We start from the raw sequence: 20,699 nt of genomic DNA, 5'->3' as shown, positions 1-20,699 counted from the left end.
CTTTGACATGCATTTCCACCAGCACCGCCCATGAGTTGCCCCCACCCCTGTCCTTTCCTCTGGATGGCCTGAGTCACATCTAGGTCTTAACCCTCAGAATTAGAATTGATATCGAATGCTTCCTGAGACTCTTCACTTGATTCCAGTTCTTTTCCTTCTCTATCTTCTCTTTTCCTTATTCCTCCTTTTCCTTCTTCTCTTGTTTCCAAGATGTAGTTGGAAATGAGGGTGCAAATGCATTGTGCTATTTCAGGGTCAGTTTGATTGACAGTTTGGGTTGAAAAGGATTCTGATCGGAGTCACCCTGTAACGGGAAGTAGTCTGCTCGTTTTTCCTTCATTTGCTGGGTGAATTATAAACATAAAAAAGACACTATGTACAAGGGGCAGGCTGCTCAGAGGAATAAAGGGTATAAGTGCCTTTGATCAAAGCTCGCACTGTGATGCATAATCTATCCCTTCCAAGTCCTGTAATATGAGCAAAATGACTTCAGATAGTTATAGTAGAAGACACAGATTGAGTTAAATGCAGTGGAAAGAACATGACATAGGAAAAGCTAGACGTTGGTCTCAGCAAAGTGGCGCTCCCACTGAAACTGAATATCAACTGCACCTAGTATTTTGATCAGTACACTGATCTCTAATTAAGACAACAGCTCTCTGTGAAGTTCCATTTTCTCAAATCTAAAATAAGGTCACTCCTGTACATGCTGTCTACTTTCCTTTTCTGCATAGGGTTTTTATTAGGCTCAAATAAAATAAAATAAAATAAAAACTATGAATAGTTGTAATATACTCTGTGGATGAGAGGAATTATTATTTATTAAATATTAAAAATTCCAGTACCTCATGTGCAGACTACAAACCTGTGACTACCTAAAGCATGAAAAGCAGACACAGGTGCATAGATCGGCATACAAAGGTAATAGTACTGAAGATAGGACATCTCTATCCTCATCTGAAACAGAAGGAAATCAAATGTGCACCATAGCTTACTGAATTGCTACAATGTTGGAGAGTATAAGAATTACAGAGTTACAATCTCATATTGATGATTCAAGGCTTTCCTTCTACAGGGTCTGATTAAAGTTAAAGAGAGAAGACAAAACCTGCCAGATCTCCAAGACACATTAGAATGACAATGAAATTACCATTTTCAGTTAAAAGAAATGAATTTCTAGCTAACACTGTATACCACTTAACACAGCAAAATATAATTCTAATCTCTTCTGTCCTCCAGCACTGCTTTTAAAAATATGGAAAAGAGTAACCATTCATTTCATGCTAACCACTCAGGACTAAATGATGAACTGACTGGTTAATGAAAACACACATTGTAACTCTCAGCAATTTGGAAATAATGCTACAGATACAATAACCATCCGATACAACCTTGTTGTCCCTGCAGCCTAACAGCTTCTGATTGAATCCCTGTATTAATTAAAAACAGAATTGACTAGGAGGAATTCTTTCTGTAATTAGCAACACATATCTAAAAAATGCTTTGCTTTTGAAACTGAGGAGTCTAACTTTCCAGGTTAGGAATGAGTGTTTTTTGTTTTATTTATTTATTTTTTAACAAAAGCTTTTTTTCCTTTGTCAGACCAATATAAAAGTGAAGTATGAATAAGCTTCATTTCTGTGAAGTTAATTATTTGTCTGGTAGTATAAAGTATAACATAGGTTACATCTTGAAGAAGCTGAAGAAATACTGTCTTTTCTGACTAGACAACAGGGATCTCATAAGCAAATATGCTCAGTGAATGAGCACATTTATTTGTCTTTCCTTTTAATTTGTTTTGTCTTGTGTTTTCAGCTTCTTTTTAGGCAGGTGAAAAGTGTGGAGAAAATAGATTAGTGCCATGAAATGGGATCCCTTTCCCATTTAAAATAAATTTTAATGCTCTTGTTGAAAGTCCCAATGTATGTTTCAATTTAATGCTATCCTCAGCTGCAATTTCAAGTATCCTAGCAAAAGCACCGATATAGAAGAAAGATGGCTGGGAGGGCTTACCGATTTGTCTTCCAGTCTCCTCTCATATTTGACCTGTACTTTACAGTCGTCTATCAGAGGGACCACTGCTCAGGTATTGTGGTTACTGCCAATCACTCTCTTAGTGAAATAATTATTACAGATTCCCTTGCTTTCTTCTACAAATAAAAATTCTCCCTCTCTCTCTCCCTCTTACACACACATCTATCTCACAGATATATATATACATATATACACACAAACACACACACATATATATACACACACATACATATACATATATACATATATGTATATCATTATCTGTAAGTATTCTTTACAAGCAAAAGAATACAATAAGAATATCTTAGTGTTACATCATCCGTGGACTACTACTATATAATTACTTATTCACAATCTCAGCAATGATTCCATTGAACTGACTTCAGTTACCTATAGATGGAATAAATGCTGATATATGTGAATCCCACCCCTATGTCCTGACTCTGGAGGGGTTGGCGGACATCACTTTTGGTTAGTAATTCCTCCTTCTTCCTCCTTCCCTTTTTATCCAATCTTTTGGCACTGATGTGCATCACTGACAACTTCAGACTGAGTAAGCTTCCTCCTTCAGATTGTTATTTAAAGTTCAAATTTCATTATTAGTTAAAAAAAAAGAAAAGGAAAAAAGATAACAAAGAAAAAGATTGGGTGGCACAGACAATTAAATCATTATTCATCAATGCCAAAATTCTAGGTTCTTTGTTCTTTGTCATAGACAGATGAGTGTGCGAGTGTCAATCCAGTCTTCCCTCCCTGTTTTACTTAGACTGGGCCACTTTTGGACCTATTCAGAAATTCTGAATCATCAGCTCATGTCATTTCTAAAGCCAAGTCCTCATCCTTTGAGTCATCAATTATCATATATTTTTACTCATAGATATTGTCCCTATCACTTTTTAAAGATGCAATTTATGTCTACTTTCCAGTAATCGTCATATTTTTACCAAAGCTTTTAGCTACCATCGTTTTTGCCACCTATGCACTTTTGGTGGTTTTACAGCAAGAAACTTCCAGATTCCTGGAGTCATGGACCGCATGGTTTCCCATTGTTGTTCTAATCTGCCCTTCTCACTTCAAACCTCTTCTTCCTAAAAGGAGTTAAGGATGGACTCTGATGTTGTTGAAGGTATTTAACAAAATCTGGAACCGTCTTCTCCTGTTTCTGGTAAACATTTGCCTGTAATTTTATCTCAGGTTGTTTTCTTTTTCTGCAAGTCTAGGTGTAGCTTTCTTCGGCCTCTAGGGTCTGCCATTCAAATGGATCACAGACTATAATAAAGTGTTTCCAATTATGAAGCTTTTGCCAACAAATGGGCTTCAAAGGATAGTGACATTTTCACTGTATGGCAGGTGAGAAGCAGGGCAAAGAGAAACAGAAAAAAAGGGGAGCTGACTGAAACTTGAACGAGCTGGGGAAGTCCAGGTCGAACATGCACTTACGAGAGACCAACTCTGCACAAAGAAATCAACATTAGTTCTTCAATTTTGGCTCCTCTGACTCCTGCTATGGGTAACTGCGACAAAATGCTTTAGTGACAAGGTATGAATCTGACACACGGGCAAACAGAATGTGGCTCATGAGCTTGTGTCATGGTTGTAAAGGGAGCTGCTAGATTTCCTCTCATGTCGGCTGCAAGACGTTAAAATCGGTAAGTCATAAAGAATGACAAATTTCCAGGGAATACACTTAATGTCATGCCTTGCCAAACACATCAAAGGAATTTGTTTTTGCCAGGAAGATTCTGGTGGCTCCCTGCAATGACTCAGCTCATTTATTTAAAATCCTAAAGTGTTATTTTCATAGCTTGTAGGTCACCAACCTGCCAGCCTTGTAATTTACACTGCTGGAGAACAAGTCGACATCGCTCGGCAGCCGACTGTTCCTTCTTCTCACGCAGGAACGTATCAGCCAGTGGCTTATACCTGTGAAAAGCAGCAGAGACAGAAAGCAATGACTGCATTTGCCAAGCACATAATCACATTCAACAGGGCTGTCTCTGTTACATCGTTTCCCAAAAGTTTCCCAGTCTTTCTTTATCCCAGGAATACCCAAATACCTGTCCATTGTGCATTTACTAGGGAACTGGAAAGAATCCTTATCTTTTATAAGGAAAATGGTTTTTACAATGCGTCAAATATATTTTTCAGTCCTCTAATATATGTTTAGCACTGTCATGGAGCACTTCAAACCATTTAACCAAAGGAAATTTGAAGGGAATGAAAATTAATCCAGTAGCCATTTTTAAACATTTGGCATGCTCTTTAAAAACATACCTTTTAAGAAATTTGAGCATTCTTTATGGCCACTTAAGAGTGAATTCAGATGTAACTAGTGTCCATAATAATGGAATACCAGAACATCCATTCAGAATACTTATTTGAGAGGTAGAATCGCTTCTTCCCCATATATTATATATCGAATATTTTAAATATTCTGGGACATTTTTATTTTGTAAAGTATCAGTGAGCAATTGACTTCCATTCCCTAGCTGAAATTCATGGCAATATAATAGTTTCCTACAGGTTTTTCAAAAATGACTTTTATTTTTTTTATTTTTATTTTTTAACTTGAATTTATTTATTTATTTATTTATTTTTTCTTTTATTATTATTATTATTATCATTATTATACTTTAGGTTTTATGGTACATGTGCGCAATGTGCAGGTAAGTTACATATGTATACATGTGCCATGCTGGTGCGCTGCACCCATGACTTTTAAAATTACATCACCCATTTAAAAAAATCTCTGTAAAATTCCCTTTGCACTTACAGTGGTTAACCTGAGATATAGGCAAGGTTGCAATGGAGGAGGAGGAAGAGGAGAAAACCAAAAAGGAAATGAGCAAAGATCTATGCAGTTGCATCCTGTTGCCTTCTGTGTTTATGATTCTCATGTTCGGCTGTTCCGCAAGGTGAAGGAAACGCAATGCCAAAGCTGAAGTCATCAGTTTTCTGTTATTTTCTGTTTAATACCTTAGTGTTTCATCTAAAGTTCACTGCAGTAAATTTGGGATCTTCTAAAATGAGTTTATTCAGTTTCCTTAGTGCAATTAAGGGAGGGAGTGTTCTGCCTACACATCTTTATTTACTTGCTTTCCTTGGAGCAAGCAGTGGGAGTATGGGACACATCTCATGGACAGCCACACAGGAATCACATGTGTGTCTTATTTTGGCAGGTACTGTAGGTAAACAAGGGCTCACATGTGCGGCAGTACAGTCTGGTGTGTAACATAGGCTGGGAAACACACCTGCCATGGACAGAATGTATCTCAAAGTCCCTACGTTCAAATCCTAACCCCCAATATGATGATATTAAGAGGTGGGGCCTTTGACAGGTGATTAAGTCATGAGGGTGGAGCTTTCATGAATGGGATTAGTGCGCTTAGAGGAGGCTGAAGAGAACAGACTTATTCCTTCCTATTAGGTCAGTGTAAATGTAATTGTGGTTTTCGCATTGTTGAAATTTGCCATTTGATATTGGAATACATTCTTAAATAAATGTGGTTATGTTATACATCATGTTAGTGTGCATTTCTTGCTTTATGTTTTTTGCTAATGACTTATTACTTGCTGTTTATTTTATATTTATTTTAGACTATGAGAATAATTTTAGATAAAAAGCAAATTCTGGCGATTTTCTTATTTGGGTTCAAAATGGGTTGTAAAAGAGCGGAGACAACTCACAACATCAACAATGCATTTGGCCCAGGAGCTGCTAATGAACATGTAGTGCAGTGGTGGTTCAAGAAGTTTTGCTAAAGAGACGAGAGCCTTGAAGATGAGGAGTGTAGTGGCTGACCACTGGAAGTTGACAATGACCAACTGAGAGCAATCATGGAAGCTGATCGTCTTACAACTACATGAGAAGTTGCCAAAGAACGCAAGGTCGAACATTCTAGGGTCATTTGGCATTTGAAGCAAATTGGAAAGGTGAAACAGCTCGATAAGTGGGTGACTCATGAGCTAAGTGAGAATAAAAAAAATGTAGTTTCAAAGTATTATTTTCTCTTATTCTATGCAACAACAACGAACCGTTTCTTGATCAGATTACGATGTATGACAAAAGTGGATTTTATATGACAACCAGTGGTGACCAGCTCAGTGGTTGGACCAAGAAGAAGCTCCAAAGCACTTCCTAAAGCCAAACTTGCACCAAAAAAGAGGTCATGTCACTGTTTGGTGATCTGCTGCCGGTCTGATCCACTACAGCTTTCTGAATCCCAGCAAAATCATTTCATCTGAGAAGTATGCTCAGCAAATCGATGAGAAGCACAGAAAACTGCAATGCCTGCAGCCGGTATTGGTCAACAGGAAGGGCCCAATTCTTCTCCATGACAACGCCCAACCGCACATCACACAACCAAAGTGGAAAGACTTGGGCTACGAAGTTTTGCCTCATCCATCATATTCGCCTGATCCCTCGCCAACCATCTACCACTTGTTCAAGCATCTCGACAACTTTTTGCAGAGAAAATGCTTCTGCAAGTGGCGGGATGCAGAAAATGCTATCCAAGAGTTTGTCGATTCTCAAAGTACAGAATTTTACACTACAGGGATAAACAAAACTTACTTCTCATTGGCGAAAATGTGTTGATTGTAATGGTTCCTATTTTGATTAATAAAGATGTGTTTGATTCTAGTTATAATGATTTAATATTCATGCCCGAAACTGCAATTACTTTTGCACTAACCCAACACCATGTAAGAACACAGTTTGTAGAGAGAACAAGAAGGTTCTCTCTCCAAACCAGGAAGCCAGCTTCCACTGAATACTGAATTTGCTGACAATTTGATCTTGGATTTCCCACCCTCCAGGACTATGAGAACTTTCTGTTGCTCATCCAGGACTATGAGAACTTTTTGTTGCTCATGAGCCACATAGTCTATGGTAATTTGGGAAAGCAGATTGAACTGACCAAGAGAGTACCCAGTTACCTTCTCAGCTGAAGACATTTCTTATTTCCTTTCTTAAATCCTCAGCATTCTCACTGAAAAGTCAGTGTTATGACTTTTCCTGGATTGAGAATCCTCATAATCTTGCTAGCCATAAACAAGAATGAATTTATCAGTATCAGCAACCACCCTTTCTTCTCATAGATGGATTTTTGCTCATGTATCAAACTTAGTGTATAGGAAAGCATAAAAATACAAAAAATGGTAAGTAACAGAGACTGAGGCTGAAGTAACTGAGACTGAATTTGCAGTGCCAGAGGCAAGGATATGAAAAAGGTGGCTCATTATTTTACTCACACTAAATGGACTTCAGTGATTTGTCAATGGGTGAAGTATTCAGGAATTGTTTTGCTTTTGATAGGTGACACGGATGTGATTTCTTACACGCCGTGTACTGAAGTTGGTAGCTGTGTGTTTTATTTTATTTTACTTTATTAATTTTTATTGGGGTTTCTGCAGAAGAAGAAAGGGAATTTCCCCTGTACAACAGAGCAGGGCAAATGGGCATGATGGGGGATATGTAGAGGGTTGGGAATCGGAAGTAAGCTGTGCAAAGGGCAGTGCATGTGGACCACCCAGAAGGTTATGGGCATCCCCTAATGATTCTCTCACATGATATCACTACCTTTTTTTTTTTTTTTTTTTTTAACGGAGTTTCACTCTTGTTGCCCAGGCTGGAGTGCAATGTTGTGATCTCGGCTGACTGCAACCTCTGCCTCCTGGGTTCAAACAATTGTCCTGCCTCAGCCTCCTGAGTAGATGGGATTAAAGGTGCCTGCCACCACGCCCGACTAATTTCTGTATTTTTAGTAGAGACAGGGTTTCACCATGTTGGCCAGGCTAGTCTCGAACTGCTGACCTCAGGTGATCCACCCGCCTTGGCCTCCCAAACGGCTGGGATTACAGGTGTGAGCCACTGTGCCCAGCTGACATCAGTACCTCTTACGAACAAACATGGGTTAGGTTTGATAATGTCTGAGTGGTTAAAAGGTGACAAGTGATATAACTGTACAATGTGTTTAAATAGGAAAGAAACTGAATTGGGAATCTGAAAACTGAGATTTAGGTTCCCGCTTTGTAACCAATTAGCTATGATGCCCTTGGCAAGTCACCTAACAAGCAATGCTCTGCCCTCCCTCAGAGCTGCCTGTTTGCGCTTCTCCGGACAAGACATAAATTCTATTCTGTGTTACAAACTCTGACCTCTCCTCAAAGTGTGTGAGCTCGCCCAGAGTAAGGGGACATCTTTGTACATTTTATGGTGTCTCCTAGCTTGCCTTTGAATGTAGCAAGTTTAAATAATTGATAGCCAAGAAATGGGGCTGTGGAGCAGGAGATGGTTAAGTCGCATTTCTTGAGCCCTGAATGAATGCGTAGGGCTTTTCATATCACCTCACATCCTCCTCACAGACACAGGCCTGGATGACAATCGTCTTTTGATAGTGAGACAGATAATGGTTGTAGACATTCACTCACTTACCCAAGTTCACAGGGATGCTATTATGGGCTGAACTGTGTCCCCCCGCCAAAGATAAGTGAATGTGATGTGTAGGGTCTTTGGAGAGTACTCAAGTCAAGGCGAGATCATTAGGGTAGGGCCTAATGCAATATGACTCATGTCCTGAAAAGAAGAGGGAAACGCCACGGGAGACACATAGCAGAGGGCCATGTGATGCAGGCAGAGGTGTCAGTGACACAGCTGCAAGCCAAGGAACACTGAGGATCTACGGCCGCCACCAGAGACCAGGAAGAGGCCAGAGCAGATGTCACTCAAGAGTTTCAGAGGAAGCCCTGCTGACAGCTCAGTGTTGAACTTCTCACTTTCAGAGCTGGGAGAGGAAATGTCTACTGCTTTAAGCCATGGAGTTTGTGGTACTTGGTTACAGCAGCTCTGGGAAGCTGACACAGATGAGGAAAGTGGCTGAGCTGGAATTGAACCCAGGACAATCTAACTCCAGTGCCAAGCTCTTCACCGCTGTTGCTACAGTTTTGATGACAACTAACAAGTCCTAATCCTAGATGGTTCTAGAGTGGAAAAGGATGAGATTTACCCTTAAAAATTGAAAAAGTAAAACTCAACAGTAACCACTACGATATTGGACATGTAGGAATAAGAAGTCTTGGTTTGTTGGTCTTCGGTGCCTGGGGGCTCTTTAACAGTGAACTCATTCATGCCCTCAGGAAAGCCATGTGTTTCTAACATTTAGCCAGAGTAATACACTGAAATGAAATCACTCAAGTTATTTTTTTTATTCTCTCTCATAATTGTCTCATTCTGGAAATTTGTTAATTATAACCAAGAATTTAATTGATATAATTCAAGCATCTGAATATAGTATTAACAAGTCAGAATGAAAAATCATGCACCTGACGCTTTTTTCTCATTTTATATTTTTTTGACACTTAAAATGTATAATTCTGACATTTCAACTAAAGAAAAAGATCACCTTAGACAGGATGAGATACTGTATGTTAGTGTTATGTAAAACATCTTGCCTTTTGGAATGTGAGTGTTTTCTATAGGTGGTGTCACAGGATAGAAAAACAGGGTCACATTCCATTCCTGAGCTAAAACACATTCCCCCAGTAACTTTGATCTGAGGCCATACGGTTTGCAAGCCTGGAGCAAGACGTTTGTCCTGAGTGCAGGAGCAACTGGAGAGGGACTTATCCACTCTCACTCCCCACACTGTCCCAGCATCTGTCATCCAAGACAGACAGGTCACTTCAATCCACTGATGACACCTATATTTAGGCTTCACTTGCTCTGTGTCTGAGGCAAACCAATGGACTGTAAAAAGTAAACATGAGCCTTTCCAGACAGCCTGCTCTTCCTGTCTTATCCTGGTTTGGGATGAGGGGAACAACTGTTATCTACTTTCATATCTAGAATCAGGGTTTGTGGTTCACTTACTCAGGATCAATCAATCAATTCACCAGTATTGACTGAGCATAAAGTCTGTGCTGGGGATGCTCCTAGGTGCTGGGAGTGTAGCAGGGAATAAGCAGCCAAAGCCCTTTATCGTAGAGAGAGCTAGAATTAAAAAGTAATCTTGGAACCAACCCAAATGCCCATCAGTGATAGTCTGGATAAAGAAAATGTGGCACATATACACCATGGAATACTATGCAGCCATAACAAAAGCGTGAATTCATGTCCTTTGCAGGGACATGGATGAAGCTGGAAACCATCATTCTCAGCAAACTAATACAGGAACAGAAAACCAAACACCGCATGTTCTCACTCATAAGTAGGAGTTGAACAACGAGAACACATTGGGGCCTGTCAAGGGGTGGGGGGCTAGGGGAGGGATAGCATTAGGAGAAATACCTAATGTAGATGACGGGTTGATAGGTGCAGCAAACCACCATGGCATGTGTATACCTATGTAACAAACCTGTATGTTCTGCACATGTATCCCAGAACTTAAAGTATAATAATAATAACTTAAAAAAAAGTAAATAAGGGCCAGGAACAGTGGCTCACGCCTGTTGTCCTAGCAACTTGGGAGGCTAAGGCAGGAGGACAGCTTGAGGCCAAGAGTATGAGACCAATCTGAGGAACACAGAAAGACTCCATCTCTGCAAAAAATTTTAAAAATTAAGCAGACATGGTGGCACAAACCTATATTGCCAGCCACTCAGGAGGCTGAGGCAGGAGGATGGATTGAGCCCAAGAAGTTGAGGTTGCAGTGAGCTATGATCACACCATTGTGCTCCAGCCTGGATGACAGAAACCCCAACTCTTAAAAAAATAAAGTAAATAAGTAAGTGTGTCAAATAAAATGAGAAATGTGGAGAAAGATAAAGCAGGAAAGCTTTCACTGTGAGCAGACACCTGACAATGAGGGAGGAAGCTGTGGCTTCTCTGGGGGAACTGTAGTCCCGGTGGAGTGGGGGTGGTGCATGGCTGCTCTGGGAATATCAAGGAGTCCAGCGTGGCCGGAGAAGAGGAAGGGAGAGGAAAGTTGTAGGAGATGAGTTTAGAAAGGTCAGTGCAATGGGGTAAGGATCAGAATCCTGCAGGTGACTGTCAGGACCTTGGCTCAGACTTGGATTCCTGGGTGTGAGGTTTCAGCAAAGGAGCTCTGTTCCTTGACTTTGAAGAAAATCATCATTGATACTGTGAGGCTGAGTGGGGCTGGAGAGGGGCAGGAAAGAGTCAGGGCTGCCATCTGGAGGCCCTTCCTATAGTCCAGGTGAGAGGCATTGCTCCAAGGCAATGGCGACGGAAGAGGTAAAAACGTGCTGGGCTCTCTATATATTTGGGTAGGCCCAGCAGGATTTTCTGGTGAATGGATCAACGTGGCTATGACAGGAAGAGAGGATGACTTCAAGGTTTTTGACCTAACAAACTGGAGGCTGTGGCTGACGTTTCCCACAGTGTAGTAGACAGGGAAGAGCATTTATTCCCCCAGACTAATGCTACTTAACAGGAGGGAAATATTGTGACTGAGAAGCGAAAAGGAGAAATTTGGGTGGAGCTTTGGAAGGAGATATCGACCAAACGTCAGCCAGTCCCCCACACTAGATTTATTACCTTGCCGGTTGCCAATTACTTTATCTGTGCCTGGTTTCTTTACTGCCATACACCTCTGTCTGACTGGACAGGGCAGTACTGAGCATTTGGGAAATGGATGCAGCTTCTGTGATGATGCAGAATGCTCATGCCCTCATGGGGTTCCAACCTCAAGCTGTGTTATGTTAGACGCTCCATTTGCCTCACTTTTCTTGTGACGGGTTTCTGACCACTTTCAACTTCCCCTTCTTCTTATCAGTCTGCATCCTAAGTTGCCAGTGTATACTAAGTGTGGGGTTTCAAAAAAATTCTATCATAGTTAAATGAAAATTTATCTAACATGAGCCCCATTCGTCAAGTACATTCTCAACATCAAGGACTCAAGCATAAAAACACGCTTCCATACATTCACGTATTGTGACTATAACACTAAAAAAACAGAAATCATAGTATCTTACAAAATTATAAGTGAAAGAGCCACAGCATAGATAGTCTTCATTTTGGAGTCTATATTTTTAAAAGGACAGGCTGAAATTGAAGAGGCAGAGAAAATCTAACTAGTAAAAGGTGTAAAGAACCCAACGAAAGTGATGAAATAGTGTTTCTCTCTTCAAAAGTGATTGTTCCTTCCAGTATAAAGGGGAACTTTGACATCCTGTGTTATCATGGACCTAGAGATAAAAACAGCTTATGCAGTCACCACAGGATTCAGATTAAACATGGTGACTTTTTTTAAACTTTTATTTTAGATTTGGGGGTACATGTGAAGGTTTGTTACATAGGTAAACATGTGTCATGGGGTTTGTTGTACATATTATTTCATCACCCAGCTATTAAGCCCAGTACCCAATAGTTATCTTTTCTGTTCTTCTCCCTTTTCCCACCTTTCTCCCTCAAGTGTCTGTGGTTCCCTTCTCTATGTTCATGAGTTCTTGTCATTTAACTCCCACTTATAAGTGAGAACACGCAGTATTTGGTTTTCTGTTCCTCTGTTGGTTTGCTAAGGGTGACGGCTTCCAGCTCCATCCATGTTCCACAAACGACATGACCTCATTCTTTTTTACGGCTGCATAGTATTCCATGGTGTGTATGTACCACATTTTCTTTACCCAATCTGTCATTGATGAGCATTTAGGTTGATTTTAAAACACAGTGAATTTTAATTGACTACTTAAAAAAAGACTATCAGGAAGTAGGAGAATCATTTTCTTAGAAAATATAATGTATGTTTATCAAGCTAATGTTTATTAACCTCAGATGCAGTTTCTCTGAAAATGTCTCTGTTTGTTAAATATTGGCTTTACCGCTTCATTCTCAAGGAAAATTTTGTTATGAAAGTAAAACTTATGTTGTTTCAGTGTCCTGAAACCCCTTAGAAATTTAATTCATTTGAGAAGTATTTATTGAACACTTACTACGAGCAACATATTCTGCCAAGAAATGCCAAGATCACTAAGATGTGTAAAGCAATATTCTAATTTTACTGCACATGGTCAAATATAAAGCAAGACTTTTTTGGACCAAAATTATACCTCAGAAAAGATGTGGTTTTCTTATTTCAAGATATTATACTATTTATCTTATTATGGTTATATTCCAATTACTTCATCGTGAACAACAAAATAATATTTGGGGAGAACCATTAACCTCGTGCCCTTCCAGAAAGACTGAATAATCAATAAAAAGAGAAAAACTGAAGGAGAAAAATGGAATGTCGTAGGAGCTACCCTATTGGAGGATTGACAGAGAAAGAGAGTGGTGAAGGGGAGGGGAAAGGAGGAACAGGAAAGAAAGGACTGGATGGGAGCCGTCCAATTTCAGAGCAGCCAAGAGAAGGCAAAGTTGGAAATGTGGTCGGCAGTGCTGAACACTGCAGAGGAAGAGAAGCAGATGCACACTGAGGGGGCTGTGGGATTTGGTGACTGTGGCGTCAATGGCAACGTCAGACACGGGAGAAACTAGATTACGATGGCATCAAGATGCTAGCAGCTGGTGGTTCTTAACATCAATCAAAGAAAAGAACAATAGCTGGAGGGTGAAATAGAATCAATGGGTGCTTTTTGTTTTTCAGAGGCAAGGGAAAACTGATTAAGCTTGCAGGCAGCAACATTTGTAGAAATACACACAATGTCTACATTCTATTCATATTTATTTTTGTATATTTCCATTTTCCACCAGATTATCTTATTTAGAAATTTTAGCTCTGATAGAATGAGGATGTCCCCTTTCTTCTAGAACCACTCCTGGGCATTTTCCCTGAGGCATTGCATGGTGTCTGTACCTGCCATGCACACCACAAACGTGGCTGTCTGCCCATGGGTACATATGGATGCATTTCCCCCATTCTATGAACTTATATTCATATTCCTGCTCTCACAGTAAACACAGAGCAGGTGCGGAAGGGTGATTTTCAAGCTATTTGGGGCTAATTTCCAGCATTCAGAAGGCTGCATGGTGGGTTGAACATAACAGCTGCCTAGCAACAAGACTGACATACATCATGAAAACAGAGAGAAGTATGAAGAAAAAGGAGCACAAGTGGGCTTGAGAGAGATATAAAACCTGCTTCAATGTGGAGAGCTGGGAAGGATAAGAAAGAGAAATGGGACGGGGAGGGGCAGGGATTGCAGAAGTGCTTTTCCCCTAAAGAGGGAGGACTAGTTATTTTTTCTTTTAAGGAAGAGGGTATGAAAGCAGAGACAAAGTTGTCAAAAACGTTGTAGTTCACACAGAAATCTATTTTGTTCTCTACACGTGCACATTTTTTCCCTCCTTCCCATGATTCTGACAGGAAATACCCTACCCATCAATTGCAGTTTAGTTCTGTCTGTCCTGCTGTGGGTCTCCTCTGCTGTCCTGCAGCCTCCACATGCCCACACTTGCAGGGCAGGGCCCCCTTTCACCATGCAGTCCTGCCCACCCCTTCTTGCCTTCTGCCCCTTCCTGAGGATCCTCTGCATCAGGACCAGTCACATCACCTCCCATCTCCCCACAATCCCTGGCACTTGCCATGCCCTTGAACTGGAGCCTGTCAGCAGACATGTGGATGCACAGCCATAGAGCTCACCAGTCTTCTCCCTCAGTTCCCATGACCCCGCCCTGCGTATTTACAAGAAAGATGGAAAGGGGACTTCAGCTATATCTTGCGATGGCTTTTGCGCCTCCTGAGTGCTGAGGCTTCGAATTTGGTCTTGAGTTTATTTTCACATCTACAGGGACCCGTATGAGGCTTCTCAGTTCTCAGCATGGTCTGCACATGGCTGTGCTAAGGGAGGAAGATCAGTCTTTGCATTATCACTATGACAATTCCAGGGCTACTGCTCCTGGGGCTGGCCAACACGGATTTCCCTTCTACTTCCAAACTAGGGAGAACAGGCTGCTATCACCTTTTAGGAACACAGATGCACCATTCAAACGAAGACATTGTGACACTTCATATTGCTGCAAACATCTTTCCTATGCAATTCTTGGCTGAAGAGCCTCCTTGGAACCGTAGGGAAGGGCTGCCTCGCAGCCCCAGGAGGTCTCTCTTGCAGTCTGGGGGACTGGTATGGTAAGGGACTTCCCTAAATTCTACATGCAGCTTTCTGCAGTTGAAAATGCAGCATGAGGGAAAAACAGAAGGGAGGGAGGGACAGGGAAACAGGAAAACAAAGGAAGATTTATAGAGTGCCCATAAATTCCAGGTGTCATAAGAGACGATTCCACATCATCACTGACTTCTCACAACTCCAGAATGACATTTTAAGACATTATGTCATAAGACAGTTTATTGCAAAGCTAGCATGTCAATCTGGACTGTAGGATCTTGAGTCAAATGTAGTTTCTAAATCAATATGGGAGATGGGATGATAGATGTTCGTCCCTATTGTTTTAGTGTTTGAAAGGATAAAGACAACCAACATATAGAATAATGCACAAATGAAGCATACTAGTAATACAGAAAACAGTCAGGTGTGGTGGCTCATGCCTGTAATCCCAGCACTTTGGGAGGCTGAGGCAGGTGGATCACCTGAGGTCAGGAATTCGAGACCAGCTTGGCCAAAAATGGCGAAACCCCGTCTCTACTAAAAATACAAAAATTAGCTGGGCATGGTGGCGGGCACCTGTAATTCCAGCTACTCAGGAGGCTGAGTCAGGAGAATCGCTGGAACGCAGGAGGTGGAGGCTGCAGTGAGTCAAGATCACGCCACTGCACTCCAGCCTGGGGGACAGGGAGAGACTCCATCTCAAATAATAATAATGATAATAATAATAATAATAATAATAACAATGCAAAAAACAAAAAAGACAAGACTCTACACTATTCTCTTAAATTCTATGACTGCTTTTGCCTTAAATTCCAAGTCTTCTAAATCAGGGTCATATTCCCCCTCCCCCCCACCCTCTCTCATTGTGGTGGCGGTTGTTTTTGTTACTAGTATTTTAATGTCCTTATGGCCAAATTTATTAGGAATTCATCTCTTAAGATTCTAAAACAGCATCTGAAACGAGACTCAGTTTCTGACTCTCACAACGCTGTTGGCAGAAACCCAGAGGAAGGGAAAGGAGCGGGCCTGGAGGAGCGAGGGGCTGCCCGCCCTCCTGAGCGGTTACAGGACCACCTGAGGCCCTCGGCGGGGCTGTTCACCATCGTCTGGAAATGACCAGGCTGCTGTAGCCTCTCCTCCTCTGTGTGATTCTGTCTAAAGGCGATGTGTCTTCTTCTCGCGCGATGCGGAAGGGCAGCCTGTGGCGGTGCCGAGCATGCAGGACTGTGGCCCGCTGAGCTCACTTCACCGCAACCGCCGCCTCTCCGGCACCGCATCCGCAACACCGTCTTAATCCCCGGGATTCATTCATGTACTTTATGTAATTAAGCCAGGGGGTCTCTCCTCCCAGACAATATGGGAGCTGAATAATAAAAAAAGAATGCTGAATTATACTTCAGCTCCTGGGATTAGGCAATACCAGAAAGCAGATAAAAAATGAATTCAGAGCATCTGCTAAGAATTTACATGACAATACTCTCAAGTTCTCTTACTCAAAGCTGGTCCCACCATTTCATTTTAATTGTGCCATATAACAACATTGTATTTATTCAATAAATGGATGAAAGTGAAACATTAAATTAGAAATGTCTCAGCATGAAACATACACCAAGCTCCATTTCCTGAGCAGCCTTTCCCACACGTAATGTTTATTTCAGCCAGGTTTGTACTTGCTTCCCATACAGCCCTAGGATATTTTTCTACACAGACTCCACACCCGTGCATACCTAATACTCAGAACCATCTACCAAAGGTGACATTTAATTTAAAACTGTGCCCTCTTGGAGAACCCAGACTGCGATGGAGCTGAAAATAATGGTCGCAGGCAGAGGAACCAACCACACTGTTCTCTGATTTGATCACACATGCTCAGGAGGACACTGAGCCCAGCCTGTTCTGTACATTCAAATTGATATCTTTATCCTTCATGCATTTTATAATTCACTGGCTGAGCCATGGCTTGTATTTATCAGGTACAAGAACAGCTTGTTTCGTTAAACTGAAAAGAACAGATGTTCATTTGTTGTTTAAGCCTAAATAAAAGACCTGTTTAAGCTCTGAGGTTTAAGTAAAATTATCCCATTCCTAAAGCAATTTGCTCCTTAACCAAATATTCACCAAGGTCAGTCTGACCTCCTATCTTTCGGTAGGGAAAGAAAACTAAACAGGTAGATTTAGTTGTTGGAGATATTTGTTATTCCAGTGTTTTTCTCCTCTTACTGAAGAGAGAAGGCTCTACTTGAAAATGGCTAAAAAGCGTTGTGGAGTTTTTAGTTTGTTTGTTTGAGACAGACCACACTTTGGCACCCAGGCTGGAGTGCAGTGGCACAATCTCGGCTCACTGCAACCTCCACCTCCTGGGTTCAGGCGATTCTCCTGCCTCAGCTTCCCAAGTAGCTAGGATTACAGGCACCTACCACTATGCCTGGCTAATTTTTGTATTTTTAGTAGAGACAGGGTTTCGTCATGTTGGCCAGGCTGGTCTTGAACTCCTGACCTCAGTTGATCAGCCCACCTCGGCCTTCCAAAGTGCTGGGATTACAGGCATGAGCCACTGCGCCTGGCTGGTGTTGTGGAGTTTTGTGGCTAATGCCAATAATTTTAGTATTTAAACAAGTTTATGCCTATTTCAGATATTCAGTTGAGTTACTACCATATGAATCTACTGTTCAGAATATCATTGCCAGTGCAATTGATTAGCACATCATTGAGAAGTTAAGAATGAAATTACAATTATCTCCAAAGGAGCAGCCTGGTGCTGAGACCACATGGCTGCTTCTACAGCAAGGCACTTTCCTCTGCACACCTCCTTTGGAAAGTGTGGCAACGGCTGAATTAAGAGCTAGAGTTTGGCATCTGAACTGAATTATGTTTGTTAATTTGGAAAAATATTACTTTAAAAATACAGCCAATCAATATTTATTATAAAGACAAAATAAACATTTGGCCAGTGAGATATTAAACATTAGTAGCAGTGAATTTTAATGTCATTTGACTCTATTATGCCACATTGAGCCAAGAAATGCAACAGATACGTACATTTTCGGAACATATCATAATGATCAATTTAATATAAATAATGGACTTTCTATTTCTCTTCAGTGAGACACTTTAAATACAGATCTGTTGCCTTTGAGTAATATAACAAAGATGACTGGATAATAGTGAGGGGTAATTAGCAACATTAAGAATCAGAGTCCCAGACACATATTCTGAGGGAAAATAATTTGTGCACCAAATTGTCATATTGTATCTTGATGGCTTACTTTCACTATTTGTAAATATTGGATGGATAGGTCCAAATGATAAGAAAAGATGCATGACAATTGAAATGTCATGGAAATTAAGGTATATTATCATTCACTGATAGGCACTAATAACGGTAATGAAGATCTAAATTCAAAAAACGTCATAATTAAAATTGGCATTAGCCAGAACCCTAAAGAAATTATTATATAAAATGGTTCATCTCTTAATATTCACTAATATATCACATGCCTTTGAAACAACACATATCTCAAAGGCTGGATCCTATCTAAGCTTTCTACCTGGAAGTTACCTCTTTTGATAACTACCCATTGAGACAAACACAAATATAACATTGTGCTTGGTACTGGGGAAACCACAGTGAAGAGAATCCTGTCTTGGAGTATCCTTTGAACAGAATGCTGGGCATTGTCCAGTGGGCCCTCTGGTAATTACCTAATCCCACAGAAGTGTGACCTTCGATTGCTTGTGAGAAGGTTATTTTATAGCTCTGTGGATATAGAAAACTTCTAGCAATGCAAATAATTCCTTTCAAAGCAGCACAAATGATGTCTATCTTGGGCAGCACAGATAAATTTTGTCAGTAGAGAATACAAATCTCTATAAATCTATTTTTCATTTGAAATTGTTTTAACATATTTTCTCTAGTCTCTGCTGCAAACAGAGACTGGAGTTTTGGGCACACCACTTTATCAAAGCATCCCATATCAAGATAGCTAACATGTTATAGGTCAAATTTAACAATGATATTTCAAAGCTTCTCTCCGTCACACATTTCTGTTTCCATAGTGTATGGATCTGTTGACTTCTCCCTCATTGAAACCGCCTTATCATTGACTATCATCCACACTTGGTTGCTCCCTGTCACCTGCCTCACACATTGTCAGTATCCCTTATAGACCCTGTTCTGTCCACACTCCCACTAAGTGTATGTGCTCCTCAGCATCTGCTTCTTGGCTCTCCCAGCATGTCTTTCTTTAGCAATCACAAACACATTCAAGGTTAAAACTATCATTTAGGAATGAATTACTTAAAAATGTTATGTACTCAAATGCAGTCCTCCCTTTCTTGACCTTCACACCTATGTATTGAATTTCCTTCTGGACAGCACAGCTTCGATCTCCCAAGGAGACCTCAAGACAAGTTGCTGTCTCCATCCATCCTCTTACATCCCCAATCATTTGCTCCTATTCCACTGGGTCCGCCCTCTCTCCACCTCCCTACCTGCAGACCTGGGCTCTGTCAAGACTGGTTCATCAACTTGCGATCCTTCCACATCCTAAGCATCTCAAAGGTTTATGTCGTTTTCTTCAGCTTGATGAAGTTTTCTCTCTACAACTTCAACTAAATCTTCCTCAATTACTCTCATCAATAGTCTCCAAAATACAACTCTCATGCCCTATCTAGTTAATTTTTTGCATGGTCTTGCTTACTATCCTGCAGTGACGCCTCACCTCCTGCATCCAGTCCTAGCTTTTAGTTTGGCACCAGGACCCTTCATGTGGCAGTCCTTGCTATGTCTTTCCCTAGTTCAACATCTCCCTGGCCATCGGGATCTGCTCTCCCCCAAGCTGAACCTGCCGAACTCATATGCTCCCTCAGTGTTGCACTTCTGCACCTGCTTGTGTGGCAACCCTTTCAGGCTCATTTTAAGTGGTCTTAAAGACCCAACTCCATGTCAGCTACTGCAGGATGTCCTATAAAGCTCTACCCATAAACCCACACTGACTGGTTTAGATGCTTCCTTTCTGGGTTCCCTTCTACTTTATCACTCCAAATGGTCATTTTTCTGTTTTCTCTGGCTTTGAAGATAGGGGCTTTTTTGTGCATTCCATATTTTTATCCCCAAAGTGTCCCACAGTATCTGGCATGTTGCAGACATTCACGAACTATTGCTGCATGAATAAAAAAAAGGAAGGAAGGGAAGGAAGGAGAAATGAGAAGAGGTGGGAGAAAACATTTTAATAATTACTTAAATATTATTTTATTTCTTAACATAATATGTAGTGTTTACATATATGTATACTTAATAAAGTGAGTAAACTTAAGTATTATTTAATATTATTCTAATAATAATTCATGGATGTGATCATGCTAGTGACCATCCCCTTAAACAAATACATATACACGAGTGATGTATAGCATACAGCCTATTTCATTAGCTGTCAAGGTAAAAGTGCAATTTCATAGCCATTCATTTTTTATTTTCATTTCTAATTATATTAAAGGGTATCGACAATGTAACTTTAACTGGCACCTGGCCACCATCTCTGAGGTCAAAGCCATCATCAAGTCTGTCATCGACCCGCTCTTTCACACTGAGGAGGCGGCAGTTGTGTTGGTGCCATCAATTCCATACATAGGGAACAGATGCAGTCATTAGGATGAATTGG

The 20,699-nt window shown here is 40.8% G+C and overlaps 1 protein-coding gene and 1 long non-coding RNA gene across 5 annotated transcripts in view; one reads left to right on the top strand and one right to left on the bottom strand.

Moving 5' to 3' along the window:
* Positions 1-20,699, bottom strand: part of MYO16 (myosin XVI) — a 719,880-nt gene that overhangs the window by 103,232 nt on the left and 595,949 nt on the right. For all 4 annotated transcript variants that reach the window (XM_063651142.1, XM_063651143.1, XM_054446940.2 and 1 more), the window contains one exon: positions 3,855-3,957. In XM_063651142.1, coding sequence (XP_063507212.1) covers positions 3,855-3,957 — 103 coding nt within the window. The remainder of the gene's footprint in view (positions 1-3,854; positions 3,958-20,699) is intronic.
* Positions 2,787-4,187, top strand: LOC129011753 (uncharacterized). Its single transcript, XR_008493426.2, has 3 exons — positions 2,787-3,199; positions 3,385-3,544; positions 3,933-4,187. It is a non-coding gene; the product is annotated as an uncharacterized LOC129011753 (long non-coding RNA).

The sequence above is a fragment of the Pongo pygmaeus genome, chromosome 14, assembly GCF_028885625.2.
Source record: "Pongo pygmaeus isolate AG05252 chromosome 14, NHGRI_mPonPyg2-v2.0_pri, whole genome shotgun sequence".
In the NCBI taxonomy this organism is placed as follows: domain Eukaryota; kingdom Metazoa; phylum Chordata; class Mammalia; order Primates; family Hominidae; genus Pongo; species Pongo pygmaeus.
Note: the sequence above shows the minus strand (reverse complement) of the source record. Positions and strands in the feature narration are given on the sequence as shown.